The sequence below is a fragment of the Phodopus roborovskii genome, unplaced genomic scaffold (assembly GCF_943737965.1).
Source record: "Phodopus roborovskii unplaced genomic scaffold, PHOROB, whole genome shotgun sequence".
Lineage (NCBI taxonomy): Eukaryota > Metazoa > Chordata > Mammalia > Rodentia > Cricetidae > Phodopus > Phodopus roborovskii.
This window is the reverse complement of record NW_026126514.1, coordinates 20,853,093-20,879,044: the sequence shown is the minus strand read 5'-3', so window position 1 is coordinate 20,879,044 and position 25,952 is coordinate 20,853,093. Positions and strand designations below refer to the sequence as shown.

Genomic DNA, 25,952 nt, shown 5'->3' with positions numbered 1-25,952 from the left:
AGATGTCTACATAATTTCTTTTCATTTTAACAGAAAAAGGTATCATGGTTATATATGTCAGTATGAAGACGTTTTGAAACAATACCAACTAAAATACTCAGAAACACGTTTTTCATGTAAATATTATGAGAAGAAAAAAGAACACGAAGAAATTCAAAACAGAGTGTTGGCATGTACTGAACAATTAAAACAGAATGAAACTATTCTTATGGAACTTCTAGGTATTAACATATTTACTATATACTGCTTTAGTTACAGCATTTTTACAATTAAAAGAATATAATCATTCTCAACTACAATTTGTTTTCCAGTGCCTGCTCCATTCCCATCACTTACTAAATGGACATTACACATGTATCCACAACAGATTTCACATATAATTTTTTAGATAAGTATAATTTCTGTTTTTAATTGTTAATATGTTTTCCTGTTGAGAATCTCATAGATTTGTTTTTGGCTTAACTCAGATCTTAAAGATCACTTTAAAAGTCTTTCTGGGTTTAGTTTCTATATATGTCTATGTGATCAAAAGCAAGTAGCTTAAGAGAAAATAAAATGGCATATGCATCTGGCTTTAAAGTGGCAACCAAACAAAGAATTTTATCTTTCTCAATTTTTTAAAAAGTTCAGATGAATTGATTATTACTCTTTAAGACTCTTGAAGAAGGTAGTAAGAAAGTGATCCATAGTTACTCATTTTGAAATGTATTGAACTCCCTTGGAAAGAACTTGGAGTTTAGCATGGGAAGTAGACACATAAATAAATCTAATAAATACTATTATAGTAGATAGTTACTTAATTCTTAAATGGCTTAAGTCTCAGCTGTTTATAAGAGAGATCTTCCCTAATAATAAACTTAAAACTTAATCTTATTTCAACCTGTAGAATTCTTTATATGCTTTCTTATTGGATTATAAGTCCACCGTTCAAGCTGTCTTCTTTATCCATACATTCTGTTTTGTTCCCATACCAAAACCATCATTTTAATGCCTCTACTACTTGCTTTCTCTGTGTTTTTGTTTTAGACTTTTCTTTTTTAGGTTTTTTTTTTCATTTGCTGTGCATTAAATTCTCAGTGTGAAGGGTCAGAGGGTGGTAGGTAATTTAGGATTCAACCAGAGTTTAAGGGGTTGGATATGATTGGGGATTACATACAGTTTGAATGACAAAGCGAAGCAGATGGAGGAAGAAAGAATTAAAGGTTAGGATTTAAGTATTTATATGTAAAATTTTAAATAGACACTTTTGGCAATAACATTTAGTAGAACATTCACTTGAAATTTTGGTTGTAGCATACAAATCATACATGTTATAAGGCAAGATAGGAAAGGACTAAAAAAAGTTCCCTTAGAGTTTTATTCATGGTTTATTTTTCTACTCAGTTTTTAGTTCTCCTGAATTGCAACTTAAGAAATTATATTATTTTATAACCTCACAAGATGTCTATTAATAGCTGAAAATAATATATAAATTATTTCAATCAGGAAGCCCAGATGGAAGCTTTTATCAGTTATACAGTATACATTGATGAACATTATAGATAAAGGAAATGGAAATTTAGTGGATATTTCATGTTGTGTTTGGAATAAATAAATGATAGAAACAAGTTAAATTTGTTCTTGAATTTATTATGTTTTATTAGTTATACCAAATGACACTGTGTACTTGCATATAATAAAATCAGAGTTCTACCTTGCAAAAATATTTTATCGAAAGAAAAAAATACCAACAAGTATTCTCAATAGATTACATTCATTAATATACTATAGGTAAACTATTTATAGTAACATTACCTATCTTTTCAGATACCAATTATCAGTATTACTTTTTTGAAAATAAATAATAGTGTATTATTTGTTATATAGTAAATAACATATATTAATTATATATAAATGTAAAATTTATTTCATACCTGTTCCTTAACATAAGAAGAGTAAATTTGAGATATAGAACACAAGACATTCTCAAATGTGCCAACAATTTTACCAAGAGATCATTTGAATTGGAGAAAGAAGCAGATGTTATAGAAATAGAAATTAATTCTTTAAACAAGGTATATATATATATTATGTTTTAATATATTGTTAATGTGTAAATAAGATGATAATGTTAGCCTACAGACTTAGAAAAGCTGTTTTTAAAGACAACTTAAATATGGAGAGAGGCCAATTTATTTGTCTTAGTGAAGCCAAAATGTATTTCAGGTTCTGAACATATTTAACTCTTTTAAGTCTTTTAGTTTTTCGAGACAGGGTTTCTCTGTATTGCTTTGGAGCCTGTCCTGGAACTAGCTCTGTAGACCAGGTTGGCCTGGAACTCACAGAGATCCACCTGCCTCTGCCTCCCAAGTGCTGGGATTAAAGTCATGCGCCACCAATGCCCGGCTCATATTTAACTCTTAATTTAGGGGAATAGTTTGGACTTCTTTGAGGTATGAGGAAAGAATATGAAGAAAGAACAGGATGTAACTTAGTCATAAGAATTGATTTATTTTGTTCAGTGAATTGTCAAACGTAGGCACCTGTGCTTGTTGGACAACTGCTTTCCTGGGTGTACCTTCAGCCAGAATTTAAAGTCTTTGAAAGAGGGAGCAAAACAGTTTTGGGATCAGCAAAAACTTATAGATTATAATATTTAGAGAACTAAGATAAAAATAGTTTAGTTTTTAGAATTTTCTGAAATATATTTTAGTGTTATCCCTTGAGGTCTTGGGTTTAATTTAGATTTATTTATTTTTATGAGTGGGTTTTTTTTTTCCCTACATGTATGTGTACTACATGCTTGCTTGCTTGGTGCCTGTGGAGGTGAAAAGAGGCATCGGATTCCCTAGAACTGGAGTTGATGGGTGGTTGTGAGCCATCATATAAGTGCTGGGAACTGAACCTGGGTCACCACAAGAGTATCAGGTGCTCTTAACTATTAGCTATCTCTCCAGCCATGACACAGCAGTTTTCACTAAATACTACCAAAAATACAAATTGAAGTTTCTAGAAAAAAATCATATTAGTTAAGAAAAGTGTGTGTGTGTGTGTGTGTCTGACTGCTTTGAAAGATCTCTCTCTCTCTGTCTCCCTCCTTCCCTCTTCCTCTCGTGTGTGTGTGTGTGTGTGTGTGTGTGTGTGTGTGCGTGTGTGTGCGTGTGTGTGTACATGTACATAGAAGCCAGAGGTCAACATTGGGTTATCTTCCTCAATTCCTCTTCACTTGAAACCAATGTTCATCCATTTGGTTTGCCTGACTGGCCACTGAGCTTGAGAGATCTGTTTGTCTTCACCTCCTCAGTGCTGGGATAACAGGCTCACACCCTTATACCTAGATTATATGTGGGTACTGGGGACCTGAACTTAAGCTTTTAGATCAGACACTTTGTCCACTAAGTTCTATCTCTGAATTCCAGGCCATGTTTCTAACATAGTCTTCAAGAGCTAAGGATTGTAAGTATGAGCCATCATGAAGCTAATTATTTTGATTTTCTCATTTTTCTTTTAGCAGATTACAAGATTTTTTGAAAGTAAGAGTTATTCAGAAGCTCTAGAAGAAAAAAATACAGAGAAGAGAAAAGAATTTAAAGAAAGGTATAGTTAAATTTTAAATCTCAATTTAATGTGAACAGATATTCTGCAGCTAAAATTTTGAGTCTGTATCTGATACAATTTTATGAAAATATTATTTCTCTAAATGTTATGGACTAATATCCAAAACTGCTTGTTGTTGAGGAAGACCAAAGATATCATAAAGCAAGAAATAGGGTAAGACCAACTCATCTGTTCTTTTTGTTGTTGTTTCTTTATGTGACAGCCCAGGCTGTCCTGGAACTTGCTTTGTAGATTAGGCTGCCCTTGAACACAGAGATCTATCTGCTTGCCTCTGCCTCCTGAGTTCACCTGTCCTGTAACCTATTAGTATACAAAAAGTTTATTCATTTCTGTGGTAGGACTGCAAGAGTTAAATAATAGAGAAGCAATGAATTTACCCTCCCCCCCCCACTTGACTAGTCACCTGCTTGATTAGTTCCTCCTTTACTTCAGAGAATGAAGATGGGAGTCCACATTCTTTTGAATCTGCAGCATTGTATATTTTCATTGATACTTGTGGAGATAATACAAGGCATCAGTGAGGCATTAAAAACATAATGCTTTTATCTGTTAGTGTAGGGGAGGAAAATAACTATTACTGTTGCTGTTTCCAATCAATTTTCTTCTTATTGGTTTCTGCATATAACCTTTTTTTTCTTTCTTAAACTTTACTCCTTAGACTCTGTTATCTGTATCCTAATTTATTGCCAACATACTTCCCTCCTGAATTAATTTCCCTGATCCTACTTCTTTGGAACTGTTACATTGATGCCTTCACTCCTACATTCTCCTCATAACAATTTGCCATTAATTTTATGATAAAATTTTCCTAAGTTTCAACCTAAGAAAAGAAAACAACAACATAATTTGATTGCTAAGATTTGTGATGTTGAATTTATTTGTAAAACTCTGAAGAAGAAATAAATCCTACTTTTACTCTCATACCTTAATGCAGAAATTATAGCTACAGTGTGTAACAAATGCTTAGTTAAGATGGAAAAGATATTAAGTATGTGTATGTTTCTGTGTATAGGAAAAAGTGTAATATATGTAAGCTTTGGTACTAGCTGTAGCTTAGGCAGCCACTGAGGGCTGAGGGCCATAGAATATATCTTCTGTCCACAAAGGGAGAATTATGTATTTTTCATAGTGTTTATACTCATTTGATTTAGTAAAATTCATTGACGTTATCCTTACACTAAAAAGGTTAAAAGACACATTTATGACTATAATGTTGCTTTAATAATTTCTGTATTTATGATAGTTGATTTATTTCTAAATAAATCTTTTTAATATTTGAAGTACTCTGAGATCTAAAACACGTTAGTTATAATGAAAGTGTATAAAATGGTTTTAATCTTTTTTAAAAATGGTTATGTTTAAAAGGAAAGAGTGTGGTACACAGAAAAGAGCATTTGACTTAATTAAAATGGTACTGGCACTACTTACTACCAAGTAATTTAATACTGTGATAAAATCTGTTAAATGCTCTGAAAGCCCAGTATCATAATCCACAAAAATGAAAAATTTTAACTATATAGTATCTAAATATCCCTTTTGGGTTTAAATTTTAATTTTTATGTAGCTAATAGTGAATGTAAACTCTTCTCTTCAGAAGTTTTGAAAAAGATGAGCCCGTATTGAACAGATCCTCTCAAAGTAGCCAGTTGTTACCACCTTGTGCGTCTCAGAAATTTGGAAGACTAATAAAGATGCATTCTTCAGAACCAAGAGTTACAGGTACAGCATTTGTTTATCATTTAGAAGCCTCACTTTTTTTGACAGAGAGGAAATAAAAAGGTAATTTTTACTTATCACTTGGTGTAAGAAATGACAAACAATATTGAAGACCTGTAGTCATGGGAAAGTACCATTTTAACTCTTCCTTTTTTGAGAAGGAAATCATTGTGTAATGCTTTTAAAAGTGTTACAGTCTTGTAGCACAAATGTCAGAAAAGGATAGCGCTACAGTAAAGGGATAGCTGTTAAAATATAGTGCTGGCCATTGAAATGTTTAAATCTGATTTAATTCAAGGGTCTGCAAATGAATCACATTGTATTTGACTATACCATTTTAATTATTTTATTACTATCACTACTCTGTCTTCTTTAGTAATCAATTTTAAGAGAGTAGTTTTGTCACTTGACTATTTTGTCATTTTTACATTCATGATTATTTTAATAACTAGTATATAGTAGTAAATTAAAAGGTTTAAAATAATTTCATATTTTAAGTTAAATACTCTTATAAACTTGATTTTCCAAAGTATAAAATGTGATCAAATGTTGGAGAGATGAAGTCTAGAGCTGGGTGAGTAGCTCAGTGGCATAGTGTTAGCTTAGCATATATGAGGTAGTGGGTTTGAGATTATGTTTGGTTTTGTCTTCAGAATTAATTTGATGTAACATATTTAATCTAGATAAAAAAGAAGAAAATTCTGTCAGTCAGTCAAAGTTTGCTAGTAGTGATTTGAAACAAAAAGAAAATGATTCACAGGTATGTATTTCTGTTTTTAATAGCATAAATGTTTGCATTGAATAATATAATAAATGTAGATAGGATACAAGGTATACGTGTGAATATATATATATATACATATATATATATGTACATATTAAATTAGCCAGTACTATTACCTCATGGTCTAAAACATTTAAGAGTTTCAATATGACATTCAATATAAACTTCCACCTTGTGACTAAATATCATTTAAAATATTTTTTAACATACCAAGTCTGGTAGTTAGTAGACCAGAACTTTTGAGAAATATCTGCTAAATCCTTCACTAAAGTACTGATTTTATAGGCTGTTCCTACAGCACTATTTCATAGGGATTTCTGTCACTGACAAACTAAAAGAGACAATTAACTTTTTTTTTTTCTTGGTTTTTTGACACAGGGTTTCTCTGTGTAACAGCCTTTGCTTTCCTAGACCTCTCTTTATAGGCCAGGTTGGCCTTGAACTCACAACAATCTGACTACCTCTGCATTCTGAGTGCTAGGATTAAAGGCATGTACAAACAGGCCCAGAGACAATTAATATATAAAGAGACAAAAATGTGACCCATGTAACAATATAGCTTGGTTGCTATTGCTTTTGGTTGACTCCCAGAGCTTAAAGGTTCAAGACCCTATTGCTGAAGATACCATACATTTCTAGTACAGGATTTGGAAGAATTGAGGTGGATCTAACATGGAAGTCTAGTTCTTTTGGTATTCAAAGATGCTATTTAAGATGCAAAGGGAGAAAATCAAATAATGTTCCTACCTTATGAACTACAACAATGAGGTGTTTATCACTCTGCTTTATTCCACTGAGAAAAGGTCTCTCACTGAATGTGAAGCGTGATATTTTAGATAGCTGGCTGGCCATTGAGCTCCTTTGACCTGATTGTCCCAGCCTCCCACACCCAACTTTTATGTGATTACTGAGAATTCAAACTCAGGTTCTCATATGCACAGCAAGTACACTTACCAAAAGCCATTTCCCTAGCCCCTGGACAGAGACAGAGAGGGTCTTAACATAGTGTAGACTGGCCTCAAATTCAATTTGCCTTTGCCTCATAAGTACTGGGATTATAGTAGGCTTGCATGACCCCCCCACACACACACACCTACCTTAACTAATTCTAAATAATTGCTGCCTTATCATAATGAAAAATAGAAGTCAAACAAAAAGAGCCAATTTCACTACAGTGGTACATACCTTTAATTGCAACACTTACAAAACAGAGGTGAATAGATCTCTGTGAGTTTTGAAACCAGTCTGATCTACATAGCAAGTTCTAGGCTAGCTAGAGAAAGGAAAAAAAAAAAAAAAGAGCCCTTTTCTGGGAAAATTAGCTGCCAAAGGAAAAGAAATTTACACATATTTCCAAATTATTTGGGGGGTTACAGAAGAAATCAAAATAGAATTTATAAGATTTAACAAAATAATATAAAACACGAAACAAACTGGTTCTCAGAAAATATGTATATTTAAAAACATTATAAACTGAAAAAAATTTAAATATCAAGTATTTCTACTTAAAAATTCAAGAGAACAGAATTCATGCAATAGAGATTAGTAAACAGAAAAGCAAAAGCTAGTGATAAAAATGTTGGATTGATGCTGAGCATTGGTGTCGAATGACTTTAATCCCAGCACTCGGAACTCAGAGGCAAGTGGATCTCTGTGAGTTCGAGTTTCAGGACAGGGTCCAAAGCAATACAGAGAAACCCTGTCTCAAAACAACAACAAACAAACAAACAATAATAAAATGTTGGATTGATGAATCTGATCAAAAGTTAATGTACTTTAAATATCAATAAAATGCCAGCAATTTAAATAGCCCTTCTCCCCCCAAAACAAGGGAGACAATGTGTTTGTCTTCTGGATAAATAGAAGATCATCCTAAATATGGAAGACATTTTTTAAACATACTAGAGAAAGTATTTAATACTTTTTACCACTAAATTTTGGGTAAGATAGATATTTCTATAAGACAATTTAAGTTATAAACAGGCTAAAATGTAAATAAAAGAAAAGCACAAGTATATAGTCTTCCAGACAAACTAATGCAATCTCTTAGAGCTGTTGTTATCCTCCTTCTTCCTCTCAGCATGTACACCTAGAGTTTCTCAGAACTCAAGAAAGCTTTCAGTATTGCATCAAGGTTGATTCATTTACGTGTTTGTTTTTGAGACAGGGTTTCCCTGTGTAGCTCTGGATGTCCTGGAACTCACTCTGTAGAACAGGCTGGCCTCAAACTCAAGAGATCCACCTGCCTTCACCTCCTAAGTGCTAGAACTGAGGGCTTACACCATCATGCTCAGCTGATACTGAAATTTTTGACTGGATAAATTATTCGTTGTGTGTAGAGACCAGTAACACCCTACTTCTAAGTTAATGACAAAAGTATCTCCATATATTCTTACATGTTTTCTGATAGCAGAATTGTCCGACAACTGGGTTAAATTTCTTGAACAATTCTAAAATACAGAAAATTGAGACTATTTGGAGAATTATCACCGAAGACCTGTTTGATATTAAAGACGCAGAAAATAATTTATACAATTAGTTTGAAGAATGATCATAGCTGTAAAAATCTCAAATTTGTTAGTATAATATTAATAGAAAAATAAAATCATGATCACCTCTGGGAAATGCAATGGTCTTTGAAAATTAGAAAAATCTATTAATATACTTTGTAGTGAGATATCCACCCCACCCGCGCCTGTTGCACTGACCGTGTACATTGGGGTGTGGAGACAGGTGGGGACTTAGGTCTAGGGTCCCAGATCCCAGCTCGCTCTCTCACTTCCTGGTTGGAGACAGGGAGCATCCGGAGGCATCCTTGGGATGGGAACCTGCGGCAGTCATCTGTTTCTGGTGTAAGTGATTTCTCCCCGAATAAACATCCATCAGCCTAGATAAGAATCCCAGATTCTTATCTAATGCTTTAATAATTCATTGCATTTACACATTAGTAAAACATTTTAATGTCCAACCACTCGGAACTGGAATTACAGACTGTATGATCTGCCATGTGGGTATGTAAGCCACCAAGGGGGTGCTGGGAATCCAACCCAGGTCAGTCTTAACCATGGAGCCATCTTTCTGTGTGTGTGTGTGTGTGTCTGTCTCTCTCTCTCTCTCTCTCTCTCTCTCTCTCTCTCTCTCTGTGTGTGTGTGTGTGTGTGTGTGTGTGTGTGTGTGTGTGTGTGTGTGTGTTTTCATGTGCCTTGGCACATGCGAAGATGAGAGGATGAGTTTCAGGAGTCAGGTCTGCCACTTACCATGTCGATTCCCGATATCAGCTTCAAGTCATCAGGCTTGGCAAACAAACAGTACCTTTATCTGCTGAGCTATTCCTGTCTCTCCCAAGAGAGACTTTTTGTTTGTTTGATTGTTTTGAGATGCGGTTTTTCCACTTAGCCCTGGCTGTTGTGGAACTCACTCTGTAGGACTGGTGGATCAAGAGATCCATCTGCCTCTGCCTCCCAAGATTAAAGGCCTGTGCTGCTATGCCCAACTGAGATTTTTAAAGGACCTTAAGAGGATTCTCCAAGGATTGCCTGCCAACCATCAAAAACTTCACTCACTTTGTACTTAAAAAGTAAAATGTATTTCTCTGAGGCATAATTCACATTCATAAAATTTACAATTTAAAGGTGTAAGTTCAATGGTTTTTAGCATATAGGTTGTACAACTGTCACCATTGATCCCAGAATATTTCTATCATATATATGTTTTTAAAAGGATGTAGAAATGAGGTAGTCAGTAAATAATAATACCTAATATTTGATTAGTGACTATGGATAAGATAGAATTTTTAAACTTTACCTTAAATGTAGGAATACCACAAAGTTAACCATACTTATCAAAAACACCAGATTATTTAAGAATCCTAAACCTTTTGGTTTACCAGTATATTTGCCTTTATGTTTCCTATGTAGTTATTTCAGTTAATGTGTGTAGTTGTATATATTGATAATGGTATTGATGATGAGAATTAAATGCTAATGTAATTAGAGACTCCAGCATAGCTATGATACATGATTATTATTTTATATAGGAAAGCTAATGCCTAATTTCTTTCTTTCAGATATTTAATGACTCTGCTATGGATAGTTGCTCAAAAAGTTCACATGTTACAGGTGTTAACAATTCACAAGGCTTTATGCAATTCAGGTAATTTTTAAAATAAGAAAATGCCCAAAGGTTGGGATATGGTTTAGCACTAGTGTATTTGTTTGCATTCAGTTCCTAGCACTGCTTCCCCCAAAGAAAAGAAACATCCTCTCTCAGATAACTTGTAAATATTGACTCTGAAATAATAAAAATTATATTTGTTGCATTTTAGATGGAATCAATCAAATTACAATCAATGGATTGAAAAAGGGCATACAGGTATTTATTGTTTATGTTTTTTCTAAAGAACAAATTTTATTATTTTTATACTAAATAAAATCTGAATGTTTTCATCTCTGGTTAATGGATATATATGTGATTTAAGAGTACTTTTTTTTATCAGAAAATAAAATGAATACATTACCTTGTAGAAAATTTGGAAAACAGAAAAATATAAAAGAAACAAAATATCATTAACCAGACATAACTGACATGATGGGAGATGTCATTCTGTAAATATGTTTCTCATACTGGTTAATGAATAAAGCACTGTTGGCCAATAGGAAAGCAAGATAGGTGGGACTAGGAGACAAGGAGGAAAGAGGAAGTAGTAGGGAGGAGTCAACATGGAGAGATTAGAGAGAGCAGAACCACCAGCCCCCTCTCTCTGGTAAGATGATACCACATGGAAGTACTTAGATTAATAGAAATGGGTTAATAATTAAGACAGAGCTAGCCGATAAGAAACTAGTACCTGGCCAACGGCATTATATCAAATACAGAGTCTCAGTGTGTTATTTGGGGCTGCTGCCGCAGTGAGTCCAAGCCAGCAGGAAAACTGTTCTCCTTACACTGACATAATACATTCTGATGTGTAGACTCATACTCCTTTTTTCCAATACATGGGCACATTTTGTTCTCTAGCCCCCAAAATTTGAATTATGCAATATATGTAATTTATATCCCAATTCCTTCTCAATAATATACAATCATTACATTAAAAATGATATGAGGTTATCATTAATTTTATTTGTAATGACTGCATAGTGTTCCACTGAATGGGTATAGCAGATTTCAGCTATTTTGTCACGTTGAATATCTTCTCATTTCCAGTTTTTTTTTTTTTTGCTACTATAAATAATGCCTTCTATATTATTTTACATTAATTTTTACTGCTTTGACCATTTTCTCTAGCTGAACATCATAGAAAGGTCATAGGATATATGTATGAGTTTATTTCCCCAAGATCAACTTAACTGTTGGAACTATAGCATACAGATGTTTTCCAAATATCTATATATGGGTGTGTGTATATATATAGATATAGATATGTAGTTACAAAAGCATAACACATGAATATATGTTTTATATTGTATGCCATGTACATGTATATTTTGGTAAATTATTAATGAGTACATTCTCTATATTATGCTTATATAGGAGTAAATTTGGGGTGGAGAGACAGCTCAGTGGTTAAGAGTACATCAGTTCTTCCAGAGGATTTAACTCAGTTCCTGGTACCCACAGTGACAACTTAGAACCACTTGTAATGCCAGTTCCAGGGCATCTATTCTCTCTACTGGCTTCCTTAGGCTGGTACACACATGGCCTATATTCACTGACATATATACCTATAAGTAAAAATAAATTCCTATAAATATTTGTAGACATTTTTTAAAAATAGTCACATTCTATCAGCATGTTTTTCTCACTTATATGGTTCAGCTAAAACAACATACGTATCCTATACAACTGAATACTCTCTTTGCTTTCTCCTAAGGGGAGAAAAACATTATGCCTTCCTGTGCTTGTGATCTGCTACAGCTGTGTATAATCCCCTTCATAAGCTAAGCTGATTGTATTAGATGAGAAGGAATAGCTAATCTCTTAAAAACAATGCACCTTTGATATAGAGATGTTGGGAAATACATATAATTGGCATCGTCCTACCTGTGTTAAACTGGTATAATGAGGCTTCATACTCAAGAATAATTATTGTAATTATAAAATATTGTAATTATTTTAGAAAAAACAAAGACTTTCACAAATCCCTAAATATATAATTTGAGGAAATTAATATGTGGTAAAAAGTAATAGTTGTGATTTAAAAAGGTACAAAGTTTTCAGAAAATAGATTCTGAAATCCTTAAAGATTTATTTACCTTTGATTGATTTTTAATTATGTATATGTGTGTGTCAGAATGTGGGGATATGCACATGAGTTCAGTTGTCCACAGAGGCCAGAAGGAGGTGTTGGATTTGTAATGCATAAAACTGCCCAAAGAGTAATTCCACAAAGTGTAAAGAACTTTTACAAATCAAGCAGATAAAAGCAGACAACTCAATTATAATATGTCAGAATAGAGGCTTGGGGTGGCTTAATAGGTAAAACACTTGGTATAGAAGTGTGAGGACCTCAGTTCAGATCCCTAGAACTCACATAAAGCTAGACGCAGTAGCATGTAGTATGTAATTTCAGTAGTGCTATGGTGAGATGGAAGGTGGGCAGGATAGTCCCTGGAAATTTGTAGACCAGCTACAAACAAGAAACCCTGTCTCAAGATTAAAGGCAGTGATTGAGAGTCAGCCCTGTCTTCTGATTTCCACATGTGCGTGCACATTCACATACATGTGTCTACACAGACGCACATGCAAAGACAGAAAAATTAAAACTTGGAAAATAGAAATGTGAATTGATACTATGAAAAGAAACTTTTCTAGTAGGTGAATATGAAATGGTGCTTAAGCAATAATGGAACTGTAAAGCTACAGTGAGATACTGTTACACATCTACCTGACTAGCAAATCTAAAAGGCCTATGAGTTTTAATATTCATGAGAATGTTGAGCAGCAGGGACTCTCATAAACCAGTGATATGAACTGTAATTAATAGATCACTGTACATTGAAACCACCTAAATTAGAGCTATTTTTTTTTTTTTGAGATTTCATGATTTTTACAATGGCTAGTTATCTCAGCCAAAATTGGTACAGCCATTTTGGAAAAATTTGACAACTGATATTGGGAGATACATATACTCTTTGTCTCATAATTACACCTTAGATATATACATAGAGAAATAGAACTATGAACTATATGTAAAAGAATGCCATTATATCGGTTCCAATATTCATTTGTTATAGAATGCATCGAAATACGGAATTTTTATGCCAGTGATAAGAAAACTATGTCTACACTCAGAGATGTGGAGGAATTACACAAGGATATGCCAGAGAGACATTAGATATATGTATAATTTAGCATGACATTTTAAAGCAGAAAAGGAAGATGAAGGTGATAAAACATACTAGGAAATTATCACTGAAGTCAGAATAGGGATACCTTTGAGGAAGAGGACATGGGAAAATAGGACCATTTGGAGTGGGTGATGGTTACATGGATGTCCTCTGATAATTCTGTTAAACTGTTGGCTGTTATATTTTATGCTTTTATATGTATGTATTGAGCAAAACCATATGAACTTGCCACTTTTGTAAATAGCAGATATTTACAAAATGTTTCATACAGCTAAAGTAAACTATTTAATTTCATAATGAAATTGCATAAGTAGTTTATTCTTGTATAACAAATAGATGCTGAATGTGGAAATAAAGAGACACTAAGACAACTAAGAGAATCAAAATGTACTTCACAGGTAAGCCAAAGGTTATGTCTTCATCTTCTAAGCAAGGCATCCTAATTTAAAAATATTCTGTGCCCATTTAAAATTTAGACTTATTATAATGAAGAGTAATTATGTAAAATGTTGTGAGCTTAGAAGTCAGGTTCTAGGAAGCTGGAAATTTTATTTTCTAGATCAAAAAGATCCAAAAAATTAATATGAGCCATTACCAAAAACTTGTTACTCATAGGTAATGATACATATTCATAGGTAATGATACATATTGAGATTGAAACCAACTCATGGTTGAAGAAAATAATTTTGTTTGGCATGATTGAATGATTTGTTATGTCAATTCAAGACCAGTGGTTGTCAGGAAAGTATCTTGATAATATAGTATAGTGGAAAGCTTTAATGAGACAGATGCAGACTAAGGTACCAAGGGTTAAAATGAGAAATAATGAAGCAGTATTCTACTGTGAGGAAATACAAGTAATGAGCACATTATAATTTTTCATACAGACCCAAATCTGTAATAGGATTTGGTATAACCATATATGATAAATATCTCTCAATCTCTCTCTCTCTCTCTCTCTCTCTTTCTCTGTGGTGTGTGTGTGTGTGTGTGTGTGTGTGTGTGTACAAAAATGAGATAAAGGAAAAGTTAGTATCCAGGTTCTCAATCTTTAATGTTATATAAAATTATAATGGCAAAACATACAAAAGCAAAGTGGGAAACTGTTAATATTGCCTTAAAGCACAGTTACCTGTGATAACTTACGAAGAGAGATTTATTACAGTTTGTACTCTGAGAGTTCATTGTTAGTTGATCTCATTGCTTTTGACCAATAGTAGTGCACATAATCATGGCGGAAGTGAAAAATGGAGTCTTTTAAAGAAGAGACCCACAGTTCCCTTCCAAGCATACCACCCACCATGATCTAAAGAACTAGACCCTTCCTCCTAGACTCCTCACTACCTCCCAGTAATGCTAGGCTGGGATTAAGTTTTTATCTCAGACTCAGATTATAGCACAAAGCAAAAAACAAAATTGCTAAAAACTAGATTTCCTTTTCAAGGAGTTAGCAGAGTATAATGTAGAAATTTTAAAAGAAAAACCACTTCTCAGTATTTTTCTTCAATTTCAATACATTTTGCTTATCATTTACTTTTTTCATGTAAAGATACGAAAGATAAAGCTGGGGAGAAGAGAAGAATTTTCTAACAAAATAACTGGTTTTCTGTTTAAGTATGTGTCACCGTATATATGTTTCCTTGTCTATGAAGTGATAACAGGTTAATGTGGTACATTCTACCTTTTGCATTATATTAAGTAGTAACATTAAGTAGTAACAGTCATTGTGAAAAGTGTTCTGTTGCTTTCCATCTGCAGGCCATGTTCATAGAACACTTTGGAAAGTCAGGAGAAAATAACAGTGCTGAAGAAGAAGAAAGAACTGAGAATTTTCCAAACACTCCTGAAACTCCTTTATTTTTAAGATCTCTGGAAGCTATGAAGACACCTGAATCTGTGGAGAAACTACAGTTCCCTAAAAGCCCCTTCTTTGAAATGTAGGATTTTTATTAATAATTCTACTTGAATTATTTATACATTGAGTTATAGAAGTAATTTATAGGAGTAGTAAAATATCTACTTAGTTAGAACTTGAAAAAATTTTAGTATTTCAGTCATGAAAACAAGGGAGAGACCATGTACTCATGCACCCATTTGTACAGTTGTTATCATTCTGCCATTCTTGTTTCATAGACTCTCCTCCATGTTTTTAGTTCGTTTATTTGGGATTTGTTGTTCAAGTGAAGATGATATAGATCCTGAGTATCCAATGTGACAATATATAGGTTTCAAACTTTACAAAGGATAAAAAAATGTGGAAAAATTAAAAAGTCAAGCTCAAGAAGTATTGTTACATATAGTAGACTACTGATTGAGTTGTAGACTACTACTGAGTAATGTTTCAACAGTTTTCCATATGTGTAGTGTCTGAAGCAAGAATTCCTATTTTTTAAGACTAAGTGTCCCTAATATAAATGTACAACATTGGAAATCACTGATAGAGGGTTTGCAGGCAAGAAAGCATTGCTACACTTGGTCTTTGGGCTCAGTTCAGTCTGTTCCTTAACGCTGAACCCAAAGTTCCTCTTAGACTTCAATCAGATTTTGCTTCATCAGGTATTTCTTATCTGTGTTCTACTTATATATTTTAAATTGCTAGTAAGAATTTTATGTACGAATGCCATGCATTTGACTCAAGTAAAATGTATTCAGAATAGAACTTAGCATCGAGTCCTAAAATTATGTTGTATTATATGCTAAAACTCTGTGGGTGAGAGCATTATGATTTGTAAAGGTATGTGATTCATATATAATCATAGAGATTACTGTGGCAGTATTGTCAAACTTGTATATAATATAAAACCATATATATGGTTAGGGGGTACTTGGGATTGAACCTGAGGCTTCACTCATGCTAAGTATATACTAGCCAGAGAGCTGCCCTCCATCCTTTTTTTTTTTTAAAACACTTTATAAACCTGGTGGTGGTGGCACACCTGTAATCCCAGCACTTGGGAGGCAGAGGCAGGTGGGTCTCTGAGTTGGAGGCCAGCCTGGTTTATAGAGTGAGTTCAAGGACAGCCAGGATACACAGTGAGGCCCTGTCTTGTAAAAGCAACCAACCAATCAAAACAAACAAAAACACTTTATAGAGCCTTGTGTATAAGCAAATTTGGGGCACTTTATAATATTATTTCTTTTAATAACAACTTTATGAATCATTGGTACGCTATTATTTTTATTTTATAGGTGAGGAAAAAGAACCGTAGGTAGTTCAACCAGTCAGTGTTAAAGTTAAGTTTTTTACTTTGTTTTGTTCAGAGACAGGGTTTTTCTGTGTAGCCCTGGCTGTCCTGGAATTCTCTTTGTAGATCAGTCTGGCCTAGAACTCAGATATCTACCTGCCTCTGTCTGCCTCCTGAGTGTTGGGGTTAAAGGCATGTGGCACCACTGCATGACTTAAAGTTGAGATTTTAAACTCAGACCATTCTGGCTCTATGTTGTATATTGTCTTGTTTAATTAGTTATTCCAGATCATTTATAGTTTACCTTCTCTTATATAAAACTCTTTCATGTCTGACTTCCTAAAACATGCCTTGTGATGAGTTTTCAAGACCTTGAGGACACCATCAGAGATGAGAGCTTGGATTTTGAGTGTGAATTCCCACATCTAAATTTCAATTTTGGTACTTAATATTCTTTTAAGTAAATCATTTAACTTTGTAAACTTCAAAATGATTTGCTGTAAAATGAAAGTGATAATAACAATTTTTGGTTTGATGGATTGTTTTGAGAAGTAAATTGCATTTATGTAAGTACCTAGAATAATGCTGACTTTTCTCAGTAAGAATTCCCAGTTAATATCTTTTGATTGATTTTTATATTCCCTACTCAAACCATCCTTTCTCCATAAATCTGTCACTGTAGAACCCACCTCCAACCTTTCTTTACAAATTCTTACTTGTATGGCATTGCTTATAATGATTCCCAGCCTCCATTGTATAGTAATACATTTATAACATTTTGGTGACTTTTAAATCTTTCTGTAACAGAACTAGAAATATACCTGGAGGACAAAAACAAAAGGATTCTCCTGGATTGTCATTTCTTATGAGTTATACTTCTAGATCACCTGGACTAAATTTATTTGATTCTTCTGTGTCTGATTCAGAAATCTCATCAGATCAGGTAAAGTGATTTATTCCTAAAAATTGTACATCAGAGCTTTAGGCAGTTTTAGTTCTTTAGTACCAAACTTTCTTGGGACAGAATAATTACAGAGGCAACTTTTTAAAAATGCTATGGATATAACTCAGTGGTATAGTGCTTGACTAGTGCCCTTGAGACCTCCAGCATGGAAAAAAGTTCTAAATATTGATAATATAGAAAAAAAATCCCTACTACCTTTTCATTCTTAACTTCAGACAACCCAGATTCATATTTCTTTATTAAAAGAAAATCTTGAGGCCAGAGAGATGATTCATCAGTTAAGATCACTTGCTGCCCTTCAGAGGACCTGAGTTCAGTTTCTAGCATCTGTGTCAGGCTGTTCATAATCATCTGAAACTCCAGTTCCAGGGGGCCAACAGCCTCTGCCAGCCTCCAAGGGCATCTGTACACACATGGCACACATACACACAGAAATACATGTCAATAAAAATAAATCTTAAGAGAGAAAACCTCTGGCTGGGATATGGCTCACATAATAGTCGAGTGCTTACCTACCATTCATGAGGTCCTGAGCTTGATTTCCAGCACCCAAATCAAATTAAATAACATAGAAACAAAAACCTTAAGATAGAGATAATCTAAATTATAGTTAAAGGCAAAGAAAAATGTGTTTGGTTTTATAACTAATATGTTACATATTTTCAGGGTAAAAATAAACTACATATTTAATTCATAATAATATTGTGTTATATTAGTGTTTTCAGTTATGTAAGTACATGGCATTACTTTCATTAATTAATTTTAAAAGACAAAAGACCTGAAGAATTTGCACCAGTGTTCCTACTTTCCAGTGATGTAAATCACTATAAACTGTTTAATTTAGCAATTAAAGCCACTATTAACTCAAACTTTAGTAGGAATATATAATTAAATATAGTAGTTAAAATTAGACATGGAATCCTATTCAATATTTGGACATGGACACATAGAGTGTAAAATACAAATAATGACAGTGGCTGCCATAGAGTTTATGAATATTGAATGACTTTATACACATATTTTCAAAAGTACCACTTACTAATGTTATATAGCACAAATATATATATTTAAAAATATTAACCATAAAGTGTTCAGAAAAATAGTGGGATAATTCTCTGAGTGTAAATATTTTACATATTGCTATAAATCAAGTTATTAAGCTTTATTTATTTATTTGTTACAGTGCTAGGAATTCAACCCTAGGCCTCAGGAATGCTGCAGATGAGCACTCTACCACTGAGTCATGTCCTCCAGACCAGTCCATTTAATATAATTAAATGATCAATTTATCCATCCAGTGCTAGAGATTGAACCAAGAACCTCATGTATGCCACATCCTGAGCCCAAAGTCTTATGCTATATAGAAAGTTACTGTCATATCTATTATAATACAGACTCTAGTGTCAAATATAAATGCAACATATACTGTTCTTTTGATTTCAAAAGTAATAGTTAATGGAAATTATTTTCCAGTTTAATGAACATTACTCTTCAGGAAACCTAAATCCTCCTTCATCACAAGAAGTTGGTAAGTGATTTGAAATTTGCTACCTATAAAGACATGTTACTTCTCCTCCATGGTGCTTGGTTTACCTCCAGTTGATTTTTTAAAACACTCAGTTTATTTATTTAAAACTACTTATTTCTAGACAGAATTAACTAAGGAGATAGTGCTGTAATCTCATCACATAGAAAACAGTGACTGTTCTGTTCTTCTTTCTCATCCTCCTGCCCTTTCTTCTTCCTTCTTCATTTTTTCAGCACTTAAACATCTTTCACAACTTGCCAATGCTTGTTTCCTCCTTTATTTCTGACTTCTGAATTATCAGACACCATGGATGTCTTGCATTTGTTATCATATTTAGTCCCTTTTAATAATTTAATATTAACTATTCTCATCTTTTTTAACAAAATCATCTATCTTTCTGGTACATATTTTTTTATTGGGTAGCCTTTCTTCTTTTATTCTTTGATAAGTCACATTTGTATGTATATATATTCCATTTGTTACAAGGGACAGCTTTTGGCTTTGGTGAAAGAACAGTAAACAAGAATTCAAGATGCTTATAGGGCTTGTGTTCTATTGGGAAGAACAGAAGACAGACAAATGTCAAAGTATTCTATATTAGTGCAATAGTTTGTATGAAGTGGTAGTCAGATTCATATTATAATTTTTAATATACTTACTTTGTAGAAGGATGCAAAATAAGAGATAACAGCACATACAATTTGTCTCATTGAAAGGCCGCCAACTACTCAAGTAATAAGATTCCTTTTGCTATCTCATCCACATGGAACATGTCATGTTGCCATGAACAAGACACATGCATGCAGTTTACCTTGACATACAAAAGCTATACGATTTTCTCTCATCAGACAGTTATCCCATTGTAGTCATAAGGCTGAAGACTTGTATGCTAAATCATAGCTTATCTAAATGAGGTATATTTTTAGACAGCACTGTTGGCTGGTACAACATTCTACATTGCCCCTGATCCTGTATTTTCTAAGCATATAGTATTATGAGAAGTAAAACTCTTAAGTCGTCCTTCTGTGTGTGCCTGACTCAGCCATGCCTTGAGTTAACCCTTATTATTGATCACAGATACTAGGAAGGAAAATAAACCAGAATAAGAAGACTAGGAAATTCCTGGTTTAGGAAAATGGTTGCTGTACCACAGGGGCATTCAGAAACACATCATTGAAAGACGTTTGAACACAGACGTGAAGGTGGTGGAGGTAGTAGTGGCTGCTGAAAAAAGTATTCTAGGCAGAGCGAAAAGGTCTTGACAGGATAACGTGCTTGGTATGTTCAGTGAAAAGCAGGTAAATTGTATGATTAAAATGGAGAGAAAGGAGAATAGTGCAGAAAAATAAATCAGAAGTGTTAGAAGGAACAAGTCATATGCAACCTTTTGATCATTAAAATCTTTTGATTTTCTTCTAAGTGGAATAGGAAGCTACTGGAGGGTTTTGAGCAAATGACTGAAATGATCTGGCAGGTTGTTTTTGTTTGTTTGTTTGAAGGATTCATGTGGATTGCTATATGGAGAAAACACTATATAAATGCTTTCAGGGAGATGATTAGCATGTATTAAATAATTAGCATTATTAAAGTAATTCTCATGGAAACTGGTGGTTGCTACAACTTTTTTCTCAAACTCTGGGCCCTTATTTCTGACTGGCTAGCGATAAGCTCTTTATAAGTAAGATATCTTTTGACATTAAAAACTCAATATATCGGAAATAAAAGCCATTCTTCTTCTAATATCCCTAATGGTATCTGCTTGTCAAGATTCAGAGTATCAGTGATAATTTTAGCTTTTCTCTGTTGTTGTGACTAAATACAGCTAGTCGTCAAGTTGTATACTTCTTCTTCTTCTTCTTTTTTTTTTTGGAAATACTTTTTTTCAAATTTTTCTGAGAGTATTGTGTTTCTGATTCATAACCATTCACATGGGATATAACAGTAAAAATCTTAATTGGTCTTTACTTCTCAGTTTACCTATAGATCACAGCTTCACATTTTCTGTGCATAATGTTGACTACCAATCTGCCATAGTCAGATACATAAGCTCTCATTGATTGCCATTTATATATCATCTTCCTACTTTTCTAAATTTTAACTGCAATGTAACATTGGAGCTCTTTTAAAAGAGTTTTAAAGTTTTAATTTTTAAATGACCCATGCTTTGGTCAGACTGAAGAGCATATCTCAAATATACCCAGACATTTTTACCTGCTTGTTTCTTACAACCTTCAACTTCCATCTTTATCTTTAAAGACTGCCTTCTCTTCCATAATGCCTCTTATTTCCACCCTCTACCTTCCATCCTCCCCCCAAAATCTCTCCTTCACTTTTCTGAACCTCTTCTTTTTAAGGCAATGTTTATCATTAAATATCTATGAATGGATACAAAACATCCTGTGAAACTTTGAAGACAAGGGCCATATATATATATATACCTTTTGGATTTCTCAGAGCACCTAAAATACTGCCTTATACAGTGATAGACTTTTATTTATAGAATGCTTAGAAATTTTATGAAAACTTCATAGGAATTTCTTAAAAAGAAAAATAAAACTCATTTATGCAAAGAGAAATTCAAGGCTTTATTTCCTTCTGAGTTTGTATATTGTCTGTTTAAGCCTTATGGTTATGAAATAAAGTTAGCAAAGAGTAAAATAAAAAAGGGGGGTGAGCAGCACAAATATCTGCTCATCAGTTCATCCCACTAACCAGCACATTGGACACTGGTTGCTTTATGCCACTTGTTTCAAATAAGCCTTTGTATTGCTGAGATTTTAAATTATTGAGTAATAATTGAGTTTTAAAATATTGAAAAGTATTTTTGCTTTCAGTTTTAAATAATGAATAATGATTGAAAATTGAAATAAAGCAAATCTACACATGAAGTTGATTTATAAATTTTCTTTCAAAACTGTGGAAAACTCTTCACAGATTTGTCAAAGGTTTTGAATATTGCTATAAAATATTATGTAATTACTCAATAAATAATAGCTGGATAATATATTTTCATCTTTAGTTATCACTACTTCTAGAGGCTCCTTTCCAACGATTCTGTACATGTTTTCCAAAGTAACCTCATAAAGCAGTTTAAGTTATGTTTTATCTGTACTTGAAAATGCTTAATGGTTTCCTGTTATGTATTTAATTCTACATTCTACAGTGAGGCATTCAGTAGTCTTTGCAAACTCGTCTTCATTAATTCTCTTATTTAATTCTTTATTATTTTTCTCATATCCTGCTAAGTTGAATGGATTTATCTTACCCTACTGTTTCCTATGCATCCCTGTTTCTGGGCCTGTGTGCTATTTTTTTTTTTTTTTTTTTTGAGATGTCTTCTCCTACTTCCTGTTATGTATGCAAGTTCTTTTTCCCCCCCTCTTTTTTAAAATTTAAATTAGAAACAATCTTGTTTTACATATCAATCCCAGTTTGCTCTCCCTCCCATCCTCCCCTGACCCTCACTAATGCCCCCCCCATTCCATCCCCTTTCTGTTCCTCAAGGAGGTGAGGCCTTCCATGGGGGATCATCAAAGTCTGTCACATCCCATGTGTCTAGGCTGAGAGAGTATCCCTCTATGTGAAATGGGCTCTGAAATGCATTCGTACACTAGGGATCCACTACCAGAAGCTCCATAGACTTCCCAAGAGTTCAGGGAGCCTGGGTCGGTCCTATGCTGTTTTCCCAGCTATCAGTCTGGGGTTCATGAGCTCCCCCTTGTTAAGTTCAGCAGTTTCTGTGGGTTTCCCCAGCCTGGTCTTGACCCCTTTGCTCATCACTCCTCCCTCTCTGTAATTGGATTCCAGGAATTTGGCTCAGTGTTTAGCTGTGGGTGTCTGTTTCTGATTTCCATCAGCTACTGGATGAAGGCTCTAGGATGGCATATAAGGTAGTCATCAATCTCATTATAGGGGAAGGACATTTAAGGTAGCCTCTCCACTATTGCTTAGAGTTTTAGTTGGGGTCATCCTTGTAGATCTCTGGACATTTCCCTAGGTCCATATTTCTTTTTACACCTATAATGGCTCCCTCTATTACGTTATCTGTTTTCTTGTTCTCTGTTCTTCCCTGACTCAGTCTTCCTGCTCCCTCGTGTTCTCCTACCTCCTCTTCTCCCCTTCTCTTTTTCCTAACTCCCTCTCCCCTTCCCCCATGCTCTCACTTTGCTCAAGAGATCTTGTCCCTCTCCCCTTCTCCAGGGGACCATGTATATCTCTCTCTTAGGGTCCTCCTTGTTTCCTAGCTTTTCTGGCAGTGTGGATTGTAGGCTGGTAATCCCTTGCTCTGTGCCTAATATCCATATATGAGTGAAGACATACCATGTTCCTTTTTTTTTTTTTGTGACTGGGTTACCTCACTCAGGATGGTTTCTTCTAGTTCTATCCATTTACCTGCAAATTTCAAGATTTCCATTGTTTTTGTGTAAATTTACCACATTTTCTTTATACATTCTTCAGTTGAGGGTATCCAGGTTGCTTCCAGGTTCTGGCTATTACAAATAATATTGCTATGAACGTAGTTGAAAAGATGTCCTTGTATGAATGTGTGTCCTTTGGGAAAATATGCCTAAGAGTGGAATTGCTGGATCTTGAGGTAGATTGATACCCATTTTTCCTGAGGAACTACCATACTGATTTCCAAAGTAGTTGTACAAGTTTGCACTCCCACCTGCAAAGGAGGAGTGTTCCCCTTTCTATACATCCTCTGTGTCATTGGTGTTTTTGATTTTAGCTATTATGACAAGAGAAAGATGGTATCTCGAGTTGTTTTTATTTGTATTTCTTTGATGGCTAAGGATGTTGAGCACTTTCTTAAGTGTCTTTCAGCCATTTTAGTTTCCTCTGTTGAGAATTTAGTTCTGTACCTCACTTTTTAATTGGATTATTTGGTGTTTTGGTGACTAGCTTCATGAGTTTTTTGTGTATACAAGTTATTTACACACTTGAATTCAAATTATTTGTAAGTAGAGCTTAAGTTAGAGTGTACCTTTCCATATACTAAAGGCAATGCCTTATGTATATGAAGAATACATTTAACTATCTGCTAAATTCATTGTTCATCAATTGTATGTAATACTCTGTAATCTAGTAGGTTAACTTTTATATAACATGAATACAATATTTTAATATTTATATTCTTCAGGAAACTTATTTGGGAAACCAGAAGAAGATACCTTCACATTTTCCTTTCCCTCAGACTCTTCAACTCACACATTTGGAGCTGGAAAGGATGACTTTAGTTTTCCATTTTCTTTTGAACAGGATCACAATACAGTATCTTCCTCTTCCTCAAAAGATTTTTCATCCTCACAAGATAAAACACAATTTATGTTTTTTTGAATTATTATTTTTGAACTAATTAATGCTCTATAATAATGTAGAAAAAATCTGTATTATCACTGAATACTTGAAGATATATTTTTGCCCATTAAAGTAGTAATTGGTTACTACATGAAGTTATTTAAGTACTGAATATTTTATTTTTGTTTGTAACATTAACTAATCATTATTTATTTTGATTTTGACTTTATAAACCCTATCAGACAGTCCTTCTATCTTAGAGACTTTGGTACATTTTCATTAATTTTTTTTTATAATGTTGTCCATTTATCCCTGGGATTTATGTTTTAGTCTGGTAGTATTTTAGTTATTTTGATAATAATAAGAATGCCTCCAAATGATCAGAAGACCTTTTAATGATAACTGAAAAATTAATATTTAGCAGTTAAAAGTCTTAAATAAATCACTGGGTTTTATATATGCTTCATTATTGTAGGATACAGAATGGAATTCTGATAGTAATCTTAAAAAATTAATGTCAATGACAGTAAAGGTTTATGTTATTTTCTTCTAAATGCAACAACAGTAAAAATTCTAATTTTGTTATGTTACTATGTCTTTTAAAAAGTGAAAAGTGAAAGAAAGACTAATATCTGAAAATTGTATTGCTATGTCTCTGGTTAAACCTTTTTTGAAGAATAAAAATAAATCTGTTTTCCATCTTCAACAAGGAACATTTCATATTAACATGTTTTGTTTCATATTTGTATTTCATGTTTTTTTATATTCCATATTTGTCAATTAGGTATAGCTTAAATTAAAATGTATAAAGTTTGATGAAATTATATACATTGCTCAATATCTTTATGTGCTTTTAAAATTGCATTATCAAGTAATAAAGAGTATTACTCTGTATTTTGATGTGTAATTGCTGACAGATTTTTAAATCTTTTTCCATATATATGATCAAACTTCAGAGAATACCTACTTGGTTTCTCCTTGCTGCCAACAAGAAGTTCATTATTTAAAACTCAAATGCTTTCTAAAGCCATTTTCAATGTTTCGATTTTGGACACCCCCCCCAAAAAAAATCCCTGTTATATGAGCAAAAAAAATGTTTCTTACTATATTTTGGTGTATGTGCATGGAATTATCCTTCTCAACATACACAATAAAATATGAGTGAAGGTTTGTCTGGCTTCTTCAGAATATCTATCGTATGTCACAGTTTATTGAATTAAGCTTTTCCAAAGATTTCAGGAGGCTGATACAACTAATGAAAGAATTTAAGACTACTTTAGACTGTATATTTTAAAATATTTATCTTGTGTGAATGTTTGCTGGTATATGTGTCTCTATGTGCACTGTGTCTGGTGCCTCAAAAGTTAGAAGAAGGTATCAAATTTCCCTGGGCCTGGAGATGATTGTGAGCCATCATGTGGGTGCTGGAAATTGAACCCACATCCTCTGTAAGAGCAGCCCATGCCCTTAACCTCTGTGCTATCTATCCAGACACAAACTATATATTTTTAAAAACTCTAAACCTTTA

At 33.5% G+C, this 25,952-nt stretch overlaps 1 protein-coding gene across 1 annotated transcript in view; it reads left to right on the top strand.

Moving 5' to 3' along the window:
- The window catches only part of CUNH14orf39 (chromosome unknown C14orf39 homolog), a 31,875-nt gene extending 7,332 nt beyond the window's left edge, over positions 1-24,543 (top strand). The window contains exons 5-17 of the mRNA XM_051196084.1: positions 34-221; positions 312-354; positions 1,934-2,054; positions 3,494-3,576; positions 5,192-5,316; positions 5,997-6,073; positions 10,164-10,249; positions 10,422-10,468; positions 13,783-13,844; positions 15,205-15,383; positions 17,439-17,574; positions 19,069-19,123; positions 24,267-24,543. Of these exons, the coding sequence (XP_051052041.1) occupies positions 34-221; positions 312-354; positions 1,934-2,054; positions 3,494-3,576; positions 5,192-5,316; positions 5,997-6,073; positions 10,164-10,249; positions 10,422-10,468; positions 13,783-13,844; positions 15,205-15,383; positions 17,439-17,574; positions 19,069-19,123; positions 24,267-24,463 (1,399 nt within the window). The 3' untranslated portion in view covers positions 24,464-24,543. The remainder of the gene's footprint in view (positions 1-33; positions 222-311; positions 355-1,933; positions 2,055-3,493; positions 3,577-5,191; positions 5,317-5,996; positions 6,074-10,163; positions 10,250-10,421; positions 10,469-13,782; positions 13,845-15,204; positions 15,384-17,438; positions 17,575-19,068; positions 19,124-24,266) is intronic.
- The last annotated feature ends 1,409 nt before the right edge of the window (positions 24,544-25,952 follow it).